Source organism: Acipenser ruthenus, chromosome 36 (genome assembly GCF_902713425.1).
Source record: "Acipenser ruthenus chromosome 36, fAciRut3.2 maternal haplotype, whole genome shotgun sequence".
In the NCBI taxonomy this organism is placed as follows: Eukaryota; Metazoa; Chordata; class Actinopteri; order Acipenseriformes; family Acipenseridae; genus Acipenser; species Acipenser ruthenus.
Window position 1 is genome coordinate 4,718,503 of NC_081224.1, and position 17,756 is coordinate 4,736,258.

Below are 17,756 nucleotides of genomic sequence, written 5' to 3' on the forward strand. Positions count from 1 at the left end.
GCAAAGTGAAATGTGAATTGCGCTGTTGCGCGTTTAATAATGAACAAAATAAAAAAGGTTTTAAACAAAAACAGCACACAGCACTTGCAGCCAAAATAAATAGACAAGCAAAACAGACTAACACTTAAACGAACAGTGGACTAACAGACAAACAAGCAAACACGGTGAGTCAAAACAAATACTTATTATTTTAGTTTATTTTACTCTCCTCTCTCCCGTTCTCTACTCACCGAACCCCGAGGGAGTAAAACGTGCATCTATATATAAACAGCTGTGCTGGGATTCAATTACCAATTAATTATTCACTTGAATCCCAGCACGTGAACTAAATCTGTGCAACCTTGTGCTCACATATTAAGTACTTTAAATGCACGTGAAGTGAAGTGCAATCCCCGTGCCTAAATACAATTATACATTTTAAACGTGCTCATTACCCGCATTATATCCCGTGTACCAACTACAATAGACAAACATTAACACACGCAACATACAAAATAAAAATACACACAGGGGCGGGGCACATTGCCACAGGGCCTAATACAGAGAACCCCAAGTTTTTCAGTCATTTTTTTTTATCTCTCCCATACCTCCCAGGTCATATTATTATTTGTACTCTGCAGAACGATCACTTCTTGATCGTTCTGCAAACTCAAAGACATCTCACACGCAAAGTAGGAAAATATTACTGGAATCCATTTCGGATCTTAATTTGTGCAAGGTCTGGAGAAAGATTAATCCAACAAAAAAGAGTACTCCTGCTATTCAAGCACTCATCAATCTTATTCTCGAATAGATTATTTTTTAATCTCTAGTCACTTATTCCCCAAATCTTGGATTGTAAATATGACTGTATTGTTATATCTGATCATGCACCAATTTCACTATCTTATATTGATTCTAAACTGATCGCTGACCCCCCAAAGTGGCGTGTGCACTCAGAGTGGTTTAAGGATTCAGAGTTTCTAGGATTTGTAGGAGAACAAATTGATTTATATTTTGAAATTAACACAACCCAGACCACAGCCTGAGATGGGAAGCCTTTAAAGCATTTATCAGAGGACAGATCATTAGTTATACTAGTTCTAAAACGAAAGCTTTTAAACTCAAAATGAGTGAATTAGAAAATAAAATTAAAGCTTTGGAAAAGGAAGTTCTTCTGTATAATACTTCAAAAGCTCAAAAAGATCTTGTTTCCTTGAGAGCACAGTACAACAAACTTTCTATTAATAAAGTAATTTCTAGTATGACAAGGCTAAAACAAACGTATTATGATCAGGGGGAAAAGGCTGGAAAGCTTCTGGCCTGGCGCATTAAAGCTCTTCAGTCTGAAAGAGCAATGAATGCAATAGAATTAAAGAATGACTCTGTGTCAACAGACCCTAAGGAAATTAATAGTACCTTTAAATCCTATTATGAAACTCTATACAAATCAGAGACTGACAGAGACTCGGTAAAACTGCAAAACTGGGTAATCTTCAGATTCCATTTATTTCCAAAGATCAGACCTCTAATTTAGATAAAAAATTTGAGAAATCTGAAGTAATAAATGCCATATCTAATATGAAAGGTGGTAAAGCTGCTGGTCCTGATATTCTCCCAATTAACCTATATAAAATATTTAAGGACAAACTAGTGGATCCTCTCTTAGCCATGTATGAGGAATCATTTGAAAATAAACTGCTCCCGGCTTCTTTGAGATGTGCTATGATCACATTAATTCCTAAATCTGGAAAAAATCCATTAATTTGTGGCTCGTGTAGACCAATATCGCTCGTGAACTCAGACACTAAGGTCCTTGCAAAGGTGTTGAGTAGCAGAATGGAATCTTTACTCCCACAATTAATAGACAATGATCAGAATGGGTTTATTCAGGGCCAACAGGGATTTCACAATATTAGAAGAGTAATTAATGTTGTTTATGAAAACGTAGGGGCGCCAGACAAAGCTGTTTTGTTGCTGGACGCAGAAAAAGCCTTCGACAGGGTTACTTATTCCATGCAGTTTCACAATTTGGATTTGGCAATAATTTTCTTCAGTGGATACGGGTTCTCTACTCTGACCCTTTGGCAGAAGTTGTAACAAATAATATAATATCCAGCCCATTTCAACTGTCAAGAGGCACCCGCCAGGGGTGTCCACTCTCACCTTTACTCTTTGTCCTAGCGATTGAACCCTTAGCTATTGCCATACATAATCACCCGAACATAACAGGTATAAAAATAGGTCACTTAGAACACCGTATAGCACTTTGTGCTGATGATGTTATTTTGTTCCTGTCAAATTTGTCTGATTCTATTGATGTCCTGTCAGAACTTGCATCTAATTTTGGAAAAATCACTCCTGAAATAAATAAAATTATTCTAGCCAACTATAATCCCCTTGTTTCATCAATAACTAAATCACTAGACAAAGGGTCTGAAATGCCTATCTCCCTGATTGGTCGCATAAATATACTGTAATTAAGATGAGCATCCTTCCCAAATTTCTATACCTTTTCCAATCTATTCCCCTCTCCCCCTCCACTCTTTTTCTCCAAAATGAGCCTATTAGTAAATTTTATTTGGAATAAAAAGCGTTCTAGGCTCCGCTTAACTCTATTATATTTGACATATGACAGGGGGGGCTACAACGCCCTAATTTACAATGGTATTACTGGGCAGCACAGCTGAGAGCTGCTATGTGCTGGTTTTCACTTAATGAACCTTTGCCCTGGGTATCAATGAAATGCACTCTGTTTCAGACATGCCTCTATATAGGTACCTTTACTCAGCCAATGTTAAGAAACTGAAAAAACAAACCTCGAACCCTTTTGTCAGGACCACAATCAGTGTTTGGCATGAGGTACAGAAATATCTAGGTGAAGAGTCGCAGCTGTCACGTTTCACTCCAATTTGGAGGAATGATGATTTTATATCCAGAAAATCTGATTCAGGATTTAAACTTTGGGCCAACAGGGGGATTGAAAAAATTGCTGACTTGTTTAAGAATGATATTCTAATGTCCTTTGAAGAGCTAATAGACAAATTTGAAATCACACGCAAACATTTCTTTAAATATCTACAACTCTGTAGTTTCGTTTACTCTAGACAGAGCCACTCCCTTCTCCAGCCTGCATTGTCAGCTTTGGAGACCGTCGCCTCTGGTCAGCGTCATGGGAAGGGGCAGGTTTCTAAGATATATAACATACTGGTTGCTAAATCGGAGGAGTCCTCAGAGTCCAGACAAATTGCTTGGAGTGAGGACTTATCTGTAGACATTTCCATAATAGAGTGGAGTGAGATCTGTTCTAAAGCCCAATCCCAAACGATTAATACCCAATATAAACTGCTGCAATACAATTGGATTATGAGGACATATATTACCCCTTCCAAACTCCATCATTTTAATTCAGGTATTCCTGATAGCTGTGTGAAATGCGGGCTGGAGAGGGGCACTTTGGTCCATTGTTTGTGGGCTTGTCCTGATATTCAGAGGTTCTGGTGTGAGGTTATTGATTATTTATCTCAAATGTTTTCTAAGAGGCTGCCTTTTACCTCTAAACTCTGTATACTGGGTGCTTACCCTGAGGGCTGTAATCTGGCTCCCAATGAGAGGAAAATGATTGACCTATGTTTACTCCACACCAGGCGAATGATTGCCTTGCATTGGAGGGATACGAATAGACCAAGAGTGGACCGATGATTAAGGGAACTGTCCTTATGTCTTGCAATGGGAAAATTAACATGCATAATAAAGGGGAAATCAGGATGCTTTCAGGATATTTGGGAACCTTTTATACAATTTTAGAGTTGCAGAAATTATGCTGATCCTTTGAGTGAGTAAAGACACATATTATCAGCTATTTATAGAGATCCTGATGTCTGCGTGTTATATTATTCATGTATTGCATTACTTGTGTACTAACTAGAAGCCTGCTAATGTCATGACAGTAGGACCTGTATGATCGCACATAACAGTTGATTTGGAAAAGAAAGTATACTAAGGAGGGTACTTAGGATTGCCCTTCGGTCTAAACGGTCTAAACAGTTTGAATAATTCATGAGTCACTCTATAAGAAGTTTTATTTTCCTTGTAATCCCAGTTTTTTTTATTTTTGAGGGTTATATGTATGTGTATATATATATATATATATATAATATATATATATTTTTCTTTTTTTATATTTATAATTTTACTATTTTATTTTTCACTTTGATTGAGTCTACAGTATTGCTATTCTGATATTATTTAAGTACTGTCATTCATAACCCCTTTTGTATCTCAATGTTAATGTTATATATATTTTGTTCTGTTTGAATTGCTTAAAAGCAAAAATTTAATAAACACAAGTTTAAAAAAAGAAAGAAATGCAGAAGTACCAATTTTCTTACACTGGATTCTGCATCAACAGTCATTATGTGGAAAAGTGGCATGATTAGAACACGTAATGAGCATTGTTATCAAGTGTCCCGCCAGAAGTCATAAAAAGGCACATTTCATAATGGTACTGTTTACTATTTCGCATGTTCACAGCTGGTCAGTATCTTTTTTTCAGTGCTGTTAAAAACGTTATATTTTGGAATATAAGTTAAATATTGAGACTTAGCATTATATACTGTGACATCTTTTTTTTTTTTTTACTGTTTGAGATTTCCATTGAAAGTAAAATACTATTCTATTTCCTCCATTATAGTACATTTGTGATATTGAGTTCACAAGAAAGCTAAGAAAGCTGCTTCTAGTTATATCTGCCTATTTCTGTATTATAAAATACATTAAGTGATATGTTGATTAATTGATTGAAACCGTGCCTGCATACTTATTGATGACTAGGAATCATCCAGTGGGGGTAATATGTTTTGTGTAAAGTAGTATATTCGAGTATATTGGCCTACATACAATTTATATAGACACGTTACAATATCAGTATGTATATACAGTATATATATAGACAGGCTCCCTTGAGAAAGGTATGTACAACATATCGAAACGTTGGGCAGCTGGCTCTTTGAGCTATATATATATATATATATATATATATATATATATATATATATATATAATTTATTTATTTATTTATTTTTACGGTGCGGCCCATCCAGTGAACAGTTTTAACTTACATGGCCCTTGCTGCCAGGTTTTTCCATTCAAACACATTTTTATAACCAAGTAATTCAGCAAGATGTGTTTATTTTGCGTTGGTGAATCAGACGAACAAATCTGTTGAATTGATTCACTAAGCTGAATGAATTAAACAAATCGAGTTAGTAAAAAGAATCAAACTGCACATCACTAGTTTTCAGGCCAGAAAAAGAGGTTTAAATAGCGAGCCTATCAGTGGTTAAAGCCTGGTTTCCATACGCACTGATATATGATCACTTCTTTAATGTGCACACTAAAATTAACGTCCTTTAGTAAATACCATGTGAATACAGCTCATCGGAGCCCGCAGCACAAAAACAAACAAAGGCAGACAGGCTTCCCAGCGACAGCGTGTGGAAGTGACATCGTGTGAGAAGTACGAGTGGACAAGTACAACGCAGTTAGAAGCAGTTGAAAGCAGGTTGATAGCTGCAGAAGCTACACTAAACTTAAAAAAAAAAAATAAATAAAAAAAAAATGGTCTTCAAGCCAGTAATCTGTGACAACTGCATGATGTGGGAAATCCGAGAAAACCCAACAGAGCTCAACCAAGTTTGTGTAAAGTGCCGCACGATCCAGGACTTGCTTCAGCGATTAAGCCTGCTAGAAAAGGAGCTGGAGGAAATGAGACAGCAACAGGAGCTTGAAACTGACACACCCACAATTTATGGAAGTCTGCACCCCTAGCAGACTGAAAGCCACCAGGGAGATGGAAGAGAGTCAAAACATCTGGGTTCAGATAGGCAGAAGCAGGGAAAAAAAGAAACTTCGTCAAACACAACCACCAGAAATCCAAACATCCAACAAATTTGAGCTTCTTCAACATTTAGATGACCAAAACCAACATCAAGAGAATGAAAGAAACAACATCCAGGACACTAATAAACAGTGCTGGCCAGGCAGCAAAAAGAAGGGAGGTCATGATTGTTGGGGACTCCATACTGAGAAACACAGCAAGTTCAGTTCGCAGTTTGGACCCCCTTACTACAACAGTGTGCTGCCTTCCAGGAGCCTCAGTCAAGCACATCACTGAGAATGTGGACAGGCTCCTACAGCGAACAGGAGACGACCCGGTAGTAGTCGTCCACATTGGTACAAACAACATTGGAAGAGATAGACCAAGATCCCTGCAAAACAAATTCAGAGAGCTAGGAAGGAAATTAAAAGACAAGACCAAAACTGTAGTATTTTCTGGGATACTGCCGGCGCCTTGCAAAGGACCATATGGACAGCTGGAAATACAAAATCAAAATGCATGGCTGAAATCGTGGTGCACACAGGAAGGCTTCACCTTTCTTGAACATTGGAGCACTTTCTACAACAAGGACAATCTATACACGTGGGATGGACTGCACTTAAACAGAAAGGGAACCAATCTACTCGGAGAAAGGATCCTTCAGGCGGTCCAGAAGCATTTAAACTAGAAAGGAAGGGGGGAGAAAACAAAAAAACAGAAGGGGGACCACATCTAAACAAGGGCAACAACTCAGGTAAGACCACTATTAAATGTATTTATCTTAATGCTAGAAGTCTCATAAACAAAATGTTAAACTTGAAGCTACTGCACTAACAAGTAACTACGATGTGATAGGTGTTACAGAAACTTGGTTGTCTGAGAGTGATGGAGACGAATATAATATTAGTGGGTACACACTATATAGGAAAGACAGGCAGGACAGAAGAGGCGGAGGGGTAGCACTATACATAAGAAATAGTCTTGAAGCCCAGGTGTTAAATCAGGACAAAGAAAACAATGCAGAATCAATATGGGTCAGAATAATGGACGCAAATTCAAAGAGCATAATAATAGGAGCATGCTATAGATCGCCAAATTCAGACGCTGAACAAAATAATCTTTTGTACAATGACATTCGAAATGCGTGTAGAAAAGGAGAAGCCATACTAATGGGGGATTTCAACTTCCCCTGTATAAAATGGGAAAACCCGATGGGGGGCACTACGGACGAAATTGAAATGGTGGAAATGACAAATGACTGCTTCCTAACGCAATTTGTCAAGGCACTGACTAGAGGGGAGGCATGCCTTGACTTAGTCTTTTCAAATAATGAAGACAGAATAACTAAAACAGAGGTCAGAGAGCCATTGGCAAACTCAGACCACAACATGGTCTCATTTGAAATATTTTTTAAAATCCCAAAATTAATGAATAAAGCTAAGGTTTACAATTTTAGAAAAGCAAACTACGAAGGTATGAAACGGAGACTAATAGATGTAGATTGGAGTAAAATAGAGAAAACATCCACAGAAAAAGGATGGCTGTAGTACTAGAGGCACAAAACAATTACATCCCAAAAGTAGACAAATCTAAATCTAAAACAAAATGGCCAAAATGGTTTAATAGATCAATTAAAAAAAATATTCAGCGAAAAAAGGCTCTTTACAGAGCGTTTAAAAGGGACCAAAAACAAAGCACACAGAAAGAGTACTTGGAGCTGCAAACACAAGTCAAAAAGGAAGTTAGAAAGGCCAAGAGAGAGACAGAAATCAATATTGCTAAGGGGGCTAAAACCAATTCCAAAATGTTTTTCCAATATTACAACAGCAAGAGAGCATTCAAAGAGGAGGTTAAATGTCTAAGAGACACAAATGGCAAAATCATAGATGAAGAAAAAAAAATAGCAAATATATTAAATGATTACTTTTCACAGGTTTTTACAAAGGAGGACACAGACAACATGCCCCACATGTCGCCCTGTTCCTATCCAATTTTAAATAACTTTAGCATAACAGAGGCAGAAGTGTTAAAGGGACTAGGAGCTCTTAAAATAAACAAATCCCCTGGGCCAGATGAGATCCTCCCAATAGTACTCAAAGAAATGAAAGAAGTTATTTACAAACCGCTAACCAAGATCATGCAACAGTCTCTTGACACAGGGGTTGTACCGACAGACTGGAAAATAGCAAACGTAATACCAATCCACAAAAAGGGAGACAAAACCGAACCAGGTAACTACAGACCAGTAAGCCTGACTTCTATTATATGTAAACTTATGGAAACTATAATAAGATCCAAAATGGAAAATTACCTATATGGTAACAATATCCTGGGAGACAGCCAGCATGGTTTTAGGAAAGGGAGATCATGTCTAACTAACCTACTTGACTTTTTTGAGGATGCAACATTGAAAATGGATAACTGCAAAGCATACGACATGGTCTATTTAGATTTCCAGAAAGCTTTTGACATAGTCCTGCATAAAAGATTAATTCTGAAACTGAACGCAGTAGGGATTCAAGGAAATGCATGCACATGGATTAGGGAGTGGTTAACAGGTAGAAAACAGAAAGTACTGATTAGAGGAGAAACCTCAAAATGGAGTGAGGTAACCAGTGGAGTACCACAGGGATCAGTATTAGGTCCTCTGCTATTCCTAATCTACATTAATGATTTAGATTCCGGTATAGTAAGCAAACTCGTTAAATTTGCAGACGACACAAAAATAGGAGGAGTGGCAAACACTGTTGAAGCAGCAAAGGTCATTCAAAATGATCTAGACAGCATTCAGAATTGGGCAGACACATGGCAAATGAAATTTAATTGAGAAAAGTGTAAAGTATTACATGCGGGCAATAAAAATGTGCATTATAAATATCATATGGGAGACAGTGAAATTGAAGAAGGGAACTATGAAAAAGACCTAGGAGTTTATGTTGACTCAGAAATGTCTTCATCTAGACAATGTGGGGAAGCTATAAAAAAGGCTAACAAGATTCTCGGATATATTGTGAGAAGTGTTGAATTTAAATCAAGGGAAGTAATGTTAAAACTCTACAATGCATTAGTAAGACCTCACCTAGAATACTGTGTTCAGTTCTGGTCACCTCGTTACAAAAAGGATATTGCTGCTCTAGAAAGAGTGCAAAGAAGAGCAACCAGAATTATCCCGGGTTTAAAAGGCATGTCGTATGCAGACAGGCTAAAAGAATTGAATCTATTCAGTCTTGAACAAAGAAGACTACGCGGTGGTCTGATTCAAACATTCAAAATCCTAAAAGGTATAGACAATGTCAACCCGGGGGACTTCTTTGACTTGAAAAAAGACAGAAGTACCAGGGGTCATAAATGGAGATTAGATAAAGGGGCATTCAGAACAGAAAATAGGAGGCACTTTTTTACACAGAGAATTGTGAGGGTCTGGAACCAACTCCCCAGTAATGTTGTTGAAGCTGACACCCTGGGATCCTTCAAGAAGCTGCTTGATGGGATTCTGGGATCAATAAGCTACTAACAACCAAACGAGAAAGATGGGCTGAATGGCCTCCTCTCGTTTGTAAACTTTCTTATGTTCTTATCTCAAAAATTAAAACATACAAAATGACCCTCTTCCTCAGACCTCACTGTGGAATTCGATGTCTGTGCCCATCTGCTTTAACCCGAATTGAAGTTTTATATTTTCCAGCATATACTTCTTTGTCTCATGTGTTAATTTAGTTATTTCAGCTTGCTGTCTTCTTCTCTTCTCCAGCTCCAGTACTTCTTGCTGTAGTTCATCAATAGTTTTTCTCCCTTGTTTGGGTGCAGATGGACCCTCATCTACTACGAGGCGGTGTTGGGTGGGAGGAATTGCTTAATACAAGTTCTGGAACTGGCCCTGGAGATGTGTCGCAAACTAGAATGTAGATGGAGAGCTACTAGACTTCAGAGATGTTAGCACAGGAGTAATGTGATCTCACCTCGTAGTCCTGGTTAAAATTCTAGCTGCAGCATTTTGTATAAGTTGCATTCGAGATATAACATGGCTAGTACCAGAGAATAGGGCATTACAATAATTAATTATAAAAGATACAAAAGCATGCATCAATCTCTCAGTATCTGAGTGGGAAAGAATATTTCTCAATTTGGCGATACTTCTTAGATGATAAAAAAAAAGGAAAAATAGCAGAAGTGGGTCAGATGAGAATGCATAGCATTGCAGATACTGCTGCATTGACAACATACTGAAAAATAAGCGACACATTAAACTAAAACAATAAAGTGAACTGAGAGACAAGCAATCCATTTTCCCACAGTCCTAAGACTGGGGAAAATCTGCTGTCAGAGCTGTGACAGCCTTTGCAATGGCACTGCACGCAGAGACAAGGGTGGCAATGCAACACTATACGAGGGGCTGCGGACAGCCAGACACGAAGCAGAGCTGAGCCCAGCACCTGCTAGTGAATTGGGATGGTAACCTCATTCGATGTATTATGCACCGGTGGGAACGGGAGCAGGTCTGGACCCACAGTTACCATGGGAGCGATCTATAGGGATGCCCACCTGCAGCGCTCTTGGTTAATCCAAAAGTCCAAAAACTGAGGAAACCTACTATTAGAGCTCGAATAGTCTTCAGGCTTAATGTGTCCACACACCATTAGAATGGTTCAGTTACAATTCCCAGCAGCTCATCGAACCGTGGAAATTAAAACGATGGTATCCCACCATGCACTGTATTTTATTTTAAAATAATGTGGTGTTATTATTATTATTTGTTTATTTAGCAGACGCCTTTATCCAAAGCAACTTACAGAGACTAGGGTGTGTGAACTCTGCATCAGCTGCAGAGTCACTTACAATTACGTCTCACCCGAAAGACTGAGCACAAGGAGGTTAAGTGACTTGTTCAGGGTCACACAATGAGTCAGGGAACCGGGGACCTCCTGGTTACAAGCCCTTTTCTTTAACCACTGGACCACACAGCCTCCTAATGCCCCATATTAACAGAGGTCCATATTGCATAAATGAAATATAACAAGTATTGTGGAAAAAGTAAATGCAAACACGCACACAAGTAGGGTTTGAAGTTTTCAGGTTTTATTTTTAATCAGGTGACATCCCTTTAAACAAATTGAGCTGATTCTATTTTATAATTAAACTCAGAAAGAGCTGTTAATTACAAAACAATCTTTGTTTTTACCTTCATATCTTGCCCGAGCCTAATTCTGGTCCTCTTAATTTTATTTCAAACAGAGTTGACAAATTTCGTAATTTGTTCCTCCCCGATCCTACTTTTAACTCGCATTTCATTTTTGCTGTCGCCTAATTTAACATTGTGTTTTTGTTATTTTCCCCACTAGTTTAACAGAGATGTCCTGACAGATTTTTTGAAGCAGAAAAATGAATACCTAGTGCGGCGTGTACACTGGTAGCAAGTCCTTCAGGCGCCTGCTCTGAGTATTTCGCCAAAGTGTAGTTGGGTGTTAGAGCGTCCACACTTCTGATAAAACCGCACTACCTGATGGGATCTAATTAGAACCAGACTCGAGACTGCCTCCTGAGGTGGTCTCGAGTCCGGTTCTCGAGTACGGTATTAAATGCTGCGTAGTGTGGACGCAAACCGTATTTAGCACTTTTAAGCCGGCTTAAATGCAACTAATACGGTTTAAAGGCATAGTGTGGACAGGGCCACTGAGGGAGAAAACTGCAAGCAGAACTAATGTGGCAACGAGACACTGAGGGAGAAAACTGCAAGCAGTTTTAACCCGAAGTGCTCGTCCCGGTCCAACAGGTGCACTAAAATTTCTGTGAAAAGAAACAGAAAAATACACACCGAAAAACTATTTTTTCTCACTGTGGGAGGGTGCGGGTATTCACTGACACGGGAGACAGAAATGGTATTTGATAACACCACACAGGTGCTCGGTTTTATTATTTTTCTTTTGTTCTCTGGTGCACTGATTTCTTTGAGCCCGTAGAGGGCGCTTGTGGTCCGTGGTCTGGCTACCAGCTATGGTATCCAGAACCAACGGAGAATACCACGGCAGGGTACTCAGGTACAGTCCGGCACTCGCAGGTGCTCACAAATTATAAAAAACGAAAAGGCAAAAAGAAACAGGGAAAATAAAACACAGTAAGGAAAAACTACAAAATAAATGTGCTGCACTTCGCAGCGTGAATCTCCCCAGTCGCCGCTACCCGTACGACCCGGGACTCCGTCCTACACTCTGCTGTCTCCAACTCACTGCACAACAACACTGGGGCTGCCCAACGATCCACCACTTTTCCCTTTCTTTCTTTAAAATTATTTTCTTTGATTTTTCTTTCCGGGCGTTTGTTATCCTCCCGTCTTTCGGTAGTCAACGCGAGACCGCCTTGCTCGCTGTTCCAGTTTAAAGGGGCAGATCTGAGGAAACAACAGAGTGTTACTTTATAGGTTAACAATCCCATTAAAGTCCGCCTCCCAGCCACTCAGAGAGGGGAAAAGCACACACACCCTCTTTCCCACCTCTCCGTGTCACCGCTATGACTGGCAGGCAGACCCCACGGGACTGCCGCCCTCTTCCTGCAGCATCGTGCATGCGTCAGACGGCCAGTCCAGGTCTCTCCCTGTTACACTCACACAAAACAGTAAACACTTGATTACTGTAATTATTTATAATTTTCATAATAAAAAATATATTTTTATTTTCAACTTCAACGAAGCTAGCAGCCTGAGAGTGAACACAAGGCCGCTGAGGGACTTAACGAACACCACGGCTGAGTGCACAATATGTGTAAATAGCAATTACTATAGTCATATAACATAATTATAATATAATTATGGGGCTCCCAAGTGGCGCATCTGGTAAAGGCGCTCTGCGTGGAGTGCAGGATGCGCTCTATAGGCTGGACTTCGCCGGTTCGAGTCCTTGCTATTCCACAGCCGGCCGTGGACGGGAGCTCCCAGGGGGCAGCGCACAATTGGCCGAGCGTCGCCCGGGGGGAGGGAGGGTTAAGTCGGCCAGGGTGTCCTTGGCTCACCGCGCACCAGCAATCCCTGTAGTCTGGCCAGGCGCCTGCGGGCTTGCCTGTAAGTTGCCCGAGAGCTGCGTTGTCCTCCTTGGGTGGATTTCGACAGCTAAAAATGAATGTGATACCTCCTTAACAACAACCAAAACAATATTACAACAACTACAGTAAGACACTGCTAGGTGCAAGTTTGAAACTTGAAAATTAGAACTAGTTTTAATATTTTTTGTTGTGCAGAGAAGGGCAGAAGTATATGGTAATCATCTATTGACATAGAGTAATTGTATATGACTGGGTTGACAGAAACAAACTTATTAGCCTGATAAATTTCCATTGTTGAATTATGTATCTCACCTGATAGATTCGGTCATTCGCACCGCAGCCGTACGCACGTTACACACTGTTTGTGTACCTTTGATTTGCAAAATTTCATCTTCATAAGTGTGTACTCGCATGCAACGGTCCAGATAAGAGGCGTACCTGCCGTTTTTACACGTTAAAAAATGTAAAAATAGCAATTTTGCTGCACAGTTTGTCTGCCTCCCCTAAAACTTCCACTAACAACTACATTTCCCAGAATACAATGTTTTCAGTTACTAGGAAACTGTGCACAACAAAAAATTGCCCAACAAAACATTATCCAATCTCATTTACACTAGAAGACAGCGGTCAAGATCCCAGAAAGTGGCAAAGTCACTAATATATATATATATATATATATATATATATATATATATATATATATATATATATATATACACACACACACACACAGTATTTGCCCCCTGTCTGATTTTCTGCATTTTTTCACATTGTATTTGGTCAGATTTTTTTGTGGGTTTTAGTAGTATATAGAGGGAGTCTGAGAGGAAAATGACACCAAAGTTTGGTGCTTCTTTCATTTGTTTGGTGTGCAAGGTAATCAAACATGCAATCTTCAGGTGTGAAAAAGTTATTGCCCCCCTGTGGCTGAGTGCAGTTGAGTGGCGTGTGAGGTGACGTCACGAACCAGGAAGTAACAGAAACCAAACAATGAATGGCAGATGAAACTGCCGTGCTACGGCGCTCAGTGTTTTTATTAAGTTATAGCAAAACAAAAGATTTAAACAAAACGAAACACTACAAAACAAAAAGGCACATTGGCCAAACAAATAAACAGAAAGACGTATATTTAAATATAGCAATTGTTTTTGACAGTTGTTTTTTTGCTCTCCTTGCTCGCTCTCCCGTACTCTCCTCTGTACACTCTCCTATTTAGCGCGGACAGCTGGAGGCTTTTATATTCTACAGCTGTTAATTATCTTATTACCCCTCGGCCACAGTCTGTACGAGTTTAGTAAGGATGCATAAAATTTAAAAACAAAAACAAATACGAAAAAAAAAACAATAATACAAACAATAACAAAACAGTGCCAAATATATATATTGGGGCGGGACACTCCGCCACACATGCCCCCCCTTGTGCGCAGCATGCATGGCCTTTTCGGCCACCTCCCCTCTTAGTCCCCAAAGTCCCGGTTCACAGTCCCAGCCCAGGAATAGGAATGCTCGTCTCAAGTTTGCCAAAAAGCACCTGGATGATCCTCAAGAGTTCTGGAACAATGTTCTATGGACAGATGAGTCAAAAGTGGAACTTTTTGGCCGACATGGGCCCCGTTATTTCTGGTGAAAACCAAACACTGCATTCCACAGTAAGAACCTCATATCATCGGTCAAGCATGGTGGTGGTAGTATCATGGTTTGGGGATGCTTTGCTGCATCAGGACCTGGATGCCTTGCCATCATTGAAGGAACCATGAATTCTGCTCTGTATCAGAGAATTCTACAGGAGAATGTCAGGCCATCCGTCCGTGAGCTGAAGCTGAAGCGCAGCTGGGTCATGCAGCAAGACAATGATCCCAATCACACAAGCAAGTCTACATCAGAATGGTTGAAGAACAAGAAATTTAAAGTTTTGGAATGGCCTAGTCAAAGTCCAGACCTAAAGATGTTGAGATGTTGTGGCAGGACCTGAAACGAGCAGTTCATGCTCGAAAACCCACAAATGTCACTGAGTTGAAGCAGTTTTGCATGGAGGAGTGGGCCAAAATTCCTCCACGCCGCTGTGAGAGACTAATCAATAACTACAGGAAGTGTTTGGTTGCAGTTATTGCTGCTAAAGGTGGAGTAACCAGTTACTGAGTCTAAGGGGGCGATTACTTTTTCTCACTGGGGCGTTGCATAACTTTCTTGTATCAAATTTTTGTGTTATTTGTTCACTCAGGGTCCCATTTATCTAATATTAGGTTTTGGTTGAAGATCTGATAACATTCAGTGTCAAAAATATGCAAAAATGCAGAAAATCAGACGGGGCAAATACTTTTTCACGGCACTGTGTATATAATGTCTAATATTTCTGTACATTTGCTACCATAACTCTTGCAATGCTTGTATGACTTGTCATGCCATGAAGACTATTTGAATTAGAATTTCTTCTGACTCCTGTAGTGACTCGTTTACACTGCTCCCCCTCCTCTCCAGGTTCACGGTTCGAGGGATCGCAGCCTGCATGTGCTGAGGGGTCTGCGGGGGATGGTTGCGGAGGGGGGCTTACGCTCGCTGTGGCGGGGGAACGGAATCAACGTTCTCAAAATCGCACCCGAGTCCGCCATCAAGTTCATGGCCTACGAGCAGGTGAGTGGCCCTCGACAGAGCTGCAGCTCCCGGGGGTTCACAGACCCTGAATTAACCCAATGAGTGAAACAGAGTGATGTTATACAGGGTTATAAAAGAAAGTTGTTGAGCACATTGAGGAAAGACTTTTAAAGTCAAAATGTTTGTCATTGAGTTTACAGAGGCTTTTTTAGGATCTGTATAAATAATCTTAAACGAACACACTGTAAGATGCTCCTGTGCTACAGGGCAGGGCAGGGCAGGAGTGTGTTGTGTTGTGCTGTGCTGTGGTGTGTTGTGTTGTATTGTGTCCCTGTGCTATTCTGAGCTCTCTGTGTCTCTGCATGTTTCTCTGTGCAGATCAAGAGAGCGATCAGAGGCAACGAGGGGACGCTGCGGGTGCAGGAGCGCTTTGTTGCGGGGTCCCTGGCAGGGGCCACAGCACAGACCATCATCTACCCCATGGAGGTAAGAGAGAGGCAGCCAGCCTTGTGTCTGTCTATCTGTCTATCATCTACCCCATGGAGGATAGAGAGATAACTTTGTCTTGTCTGTCAATTACAAAAGGACGAATTTCTAGTGCATATAAATGCTGTAAATGGTAAGCATCTTATTTATTGTTAATCATTGTTAGTCATCGGTAATATTTGTTAGTTATTGCTATAATGGCTGTTAATAATTGCTGGTTTCCCTGTCCTCTCCCAGGTGTTGAAGACACGTCTGACCCTGCGTAAGACTGGCCAGTACTCTGGCATGTGGGACTGTGCTCGACAGATCCTGCGCAAAGAGGGGGTGCGGGCGTTCTATAAGGGGTATGTCCCCAACATGCTGGGCATCATCCCCTACGCAGGCATCGACCTGGCCGTGTATGAGGTGCGCCCCAAAACCCCTACAGGGAGACCGTATAGAATTGTACAAAAAAATACATGCAAAGAGTAAGACTGGTAACATAAAATAAGTTTGGTTTGCTAAAATTAAGTAAGCTGACTGCATAGCAGCAAAGACATTAAAAAGGAAAGAGAGCGAGGGTTATACAGACTGTACACAACACAGCTCCAGTTGTGTATGCTTGAACAGTTTATTTGCTCTTTGCTTATTTGTACTGTCTTCTACCAAAGAGTAGCCCCTGGTGGTCTCATCAAACCTATTGAGAGCCTTCAATGCATTAGTAAGACCTCACCTAGAATATTGTGTTTAGTTCTGGTCACCTCGTTACAAAAAGGATATTGCTGCTCTAGAAAGAGTGCAAAGAAGAGCAACCAGAATTATCCCGGGTTTAAAAGGCATGTCGTATGCAGACAGGCTAAAAGAATTCAATCTATTCAGTCTTGAACAAAGAAGACTATGCAGTGATCTGATTCAAACATTCAAAATCCTAAAAGGTATAGACAATGTCAACCCAGGGGACTTCTTTGACCTGAAAAAAGAAACAAGGACCAGGGGTCACAAATGGAGATTAGATAAAGGGGCATTTAGAACAGAAAATAGGAGGCACTTTTTACACAGAGAATTGTGAGGGTCTGGAACCAACTCCCCAGTAATGTTGTTGAAGCTGACACCCTGGGATCCTTCAAGAAGCTGCTTGATGAAATTCTGGGATCAATAAGCTACTAACAACCAAACGAGCAAGATGGGCTGAATGGCCTCCTCTCATTTGTAAACTTTCTTATGTTCTTCAATGGGATACTGCACTCACTTCAGTGGGATACTGCACTACAGTGGGATACAGCACTCACTTCAATGGGATACAGCACTCACTTCAATGGGATACAGCACTCACTTCAGTGGGATACTGCACTCACTTCAATGGGATACTGCACTCACTTCAATGGGATACAGCACTCACATTAATGGGATACAGCACTCACTTCAATGGGATACAGCACTCACTTCAATGGGATACAGCACTCATTTAAATGGGATACTGCACTCCTAATGCAAAATAGTCTCATTGGGGAGCTCAGTGCGACATATGGGCAATATTTTAAAAGCGATTTCTATTTTTTAAAGGAATTTCTTGGAAGGAAGGAAAAAAAATCATGTTGATGCTAAGAAACAAAACACATGCAGAGTGTTTTAAGAGGACTTGAAACAATATTTAATTTAGCTGTTTGGTTCAACCTTTGTGAGACATTATACTATTTTTTTTTAAAGCAGTACTTAAAGACTGAGTAAAAGCTTTTTAAAATAGTTGGCCCTGCAGGGCCCAAGTCATCCATTGGACTAACACCTCTCTCTCTCTCTCTCTCTCTCTCTC

General features: G+C 40.2%; 1 protein-coding gene across 5 annotated transcripts in view; it reads left to right on the forward strand.

Moving 5' to 3' along the window:
• LOC117402051 (mitochondrial adenyl nucleotide antiporter SLC25A23-like) overlaps positions 1-17,756 on the forward strand; it is a 99,212-nt gene that overhangs the window by 60,964 nt on the left and 20,492 nt on the right. For all 5 annotated transcript variants that reach the window (XM_059008236.1, XM_059008235.1, XM_059008234.1 and 2 more), the window contains exons 6-8: positions 15,368-15,520; positions 15,860-15,967; positions 16,205-16,372. In XM_059008236.1, the coding sequence (XP_058864219.1) occupies positions 15,368-15,520; positions 15,860-15,967; positions 16,205-16,372 (429 nt within the window). The remainder of the gene's footprint in view (positions 1-15,367; positions 15,521-15,859; positions 15,968-16,204; positions 16,373-17,756) is intronic.